The sequence below is a fragment of the Caenorhabditis briggsae genome (assembly GCF_000004555.2).
Source record: "Caenorhabditis briggsae complete genome, chrIII, whole genome shotgun sequence".
In the NCBI taxonomy this organism is placed as follows: domain Eukaryota; kingdom Metazoa; phylum Nematoda; class Chromadorea; order Rhabditida; family Rhabditidae; genus Caenorhabditis; species Caenorhabditis briggsae.
The window spans coordinates 438,142-440,267 of record NC_013490.2 but is presented as its reverse complement, the minus strand read 5'-3'; the positions used below and the strand labels follow the sequence as shown (position 1 = coordinate 440,267).

At 41.7% G+C, this 2,126-nt stretch overlaps 1 protein-coding gene across 1 annotated transcript; it reads left to right on the top strand.

Moving 5' to 3' along the window:
- Positions 1-719: 719 nt before the first annotated feature.
- On the top strand, positions 720-1,246 carry CBG26085 (the record flags this gene model as incomplete). Its single annotated transcript, XM_045243300.1, has 2 exons — positions 720-794; positions 1,139-1,246. 2 exons carry the CDS (start codon positions 720-722, stop codon positions 1,244-1,246), a joined length of 183 nt encoding a protein of 60 aa, XP_045099635.1.
- Positions 1,247-2,126: the final 880 nt, after the last annotated feature.

The following is a 2,126-nucleotide window of genomic DNA, read 5'->3' as shown; positions in this document are numbered from 1 at the left end:
CTCTTTGGATCGTTAAACTAAACAGACGTAGAAAATTTGCGATTTTGAATAAGAAGATGTCGACTTTCAGCCTTGAATATCTTAAATATCGTTTGCTATGTCCCAAGACCTTTTTAGTTACTGTACTTCTGGTATAGGACCCTTAGAAGATCCTGGGCCGCTAGGGTTATTAGCTGAGCTTCAAAACGGACGGTTGGGCCATGGTAACCCAGCCAGGCCGCGGCCGACTCTGGCCCTGTGTCTGACAACCCTCGTAGGACCTTAAACCATGAAACCGGTATATTTGGAATTATAGTGGAATTTAATCTATCAGATGGTTTAGCTTTCCATTGTATCGTTAAACTTTCCTCGCGGTTTACTACCCACTTCTAGCTTAACCTGCAGTATACGGTACCGGGGTTTTACCTAAGCCCATACCTTGTCCATCCCTTGCACAATTCTGGTCCATACCTTGTCCACTCATTCATCCAGATCCTTTCACTCACCCCATCCACCCATGGTCAGAGTACTTCTGGTATAGCGGTCCTAGAAGGTTCTGTGTAGCGGAGCTTATTGACACGGCAACCTCCCCTGGCCGCGACCGCGGCCTTGGTGGGCCCGTCTATCATGAAACTTGTATATTTAGAAATTTGAACTTTCAACCGGGGATTTTGCCCTTGATACCGGGATATTGCTTTGCCCAAACATTTTCCATTCCTTGCCCAGTTCTTGCCTAATTCATGCCCGCTCCTTCAGCTCCTTTGACTCACACCATCCACCCACACACATCCGGTTCCGCCTTTCCCTCCTCTTCGGTTCCTTTCTCAAATTTATAGCCACATACATAATTTTCACGTCAATCGACTCCCTCTTCTGATGTGCATGACTACCAATTAGGGAATCCCGGGAGAGAAAAAGCAGAGACGCGTCAACACCTTCTGTGTACTACTATACAGAAACTTGAACACTGTCTAGGATACAATGAGTGTTCTAGAAGATTTCTAGATTCTTGTCTACGTACCGCCCGTTTAGGGAATTTGGTCTGAGGTTAGTTAGTCTAATCAACATTAGTGATTTGCAATTTTCTGTAGATTTTAGGAATTTCCTAGCGAATTTTCAAGTTATCGCAACGACCGAATATACAGTACCGGTCAATAAGATATACAATAACGCTTATGTTGACTGTCGGCCATTTTCTGGAGTCTGGAGCTCGTCCGTCAAGTTTCCGATCACTTTGAAAATTTTGGAGAAAGTAAAACAGACCTAGATTGAAAACTTTAAATTCACAGAAAATTTTGAAAGTACTTTTTATTGTCGATTTTTGAAAGACACCCCTTTTCGGTCACTTTTGTACTAGAAATGTTAAAAAAAAATTGAAATTCCATAATTGTTTTCGAATCCCACTCTGAAACCAAAACATCAAGTGTCTAGAAAACTCCAAGAAATATCTGGTCTCCTTATATATGTTGCTTTTCTCATGGTACCCATTGAACTCGTGGGAAAAAAATTCATTTTTAAATTGACTTGCGCTTTTCTTGGTCCTTTTTTTGCATACTTGTGGAAAAGATGGCCGGCCCGCGGGCCGGGCTGAAATTTTTCTGAAAGCGGGCCGGGCCGGGCCGGCCCGCTTTTTGAAAATTTCGAAATTTTAGAGCAAATCATCATTTTTCAAGATGGCTTTTCTCCTTAATAAATAAAAATACACACTAGAGGACGATTCTGGCTTAATGAAGTTTGATTTTTTTTGCTAAAAATAATTAAATTGACTTTTTCGGATGGTTGTATGCATTTGGATTAATATTTGTGCTATTAAAAATATATTGACACATTTGAAAAGTAAAATTTTCGAAAAGTTGTTTTAGGCGGGCCGAGCGGGCCGGGCCGGGCCGGGCGGAGGGTTTTGAGGCAAGCGGGCCGGCCCGGCCATCCACGTGTATGTTTTTTTTGTCTTTGTCTCTTTATCATTTTCTATTTTTGACAGTGTATTACTAGATTACTACCGTATGACCTGTATTAGAAGGCCGTTTCCCTGTAGGGACCTCTCAGTCAGTAAGAGGGCTTCTGATACAACATTACGGTACATTAGTTTTGTTAGTGTATTGCAGTTTTGACTCTAGAATCATATCATTCTTCACCAAAAATCTCCA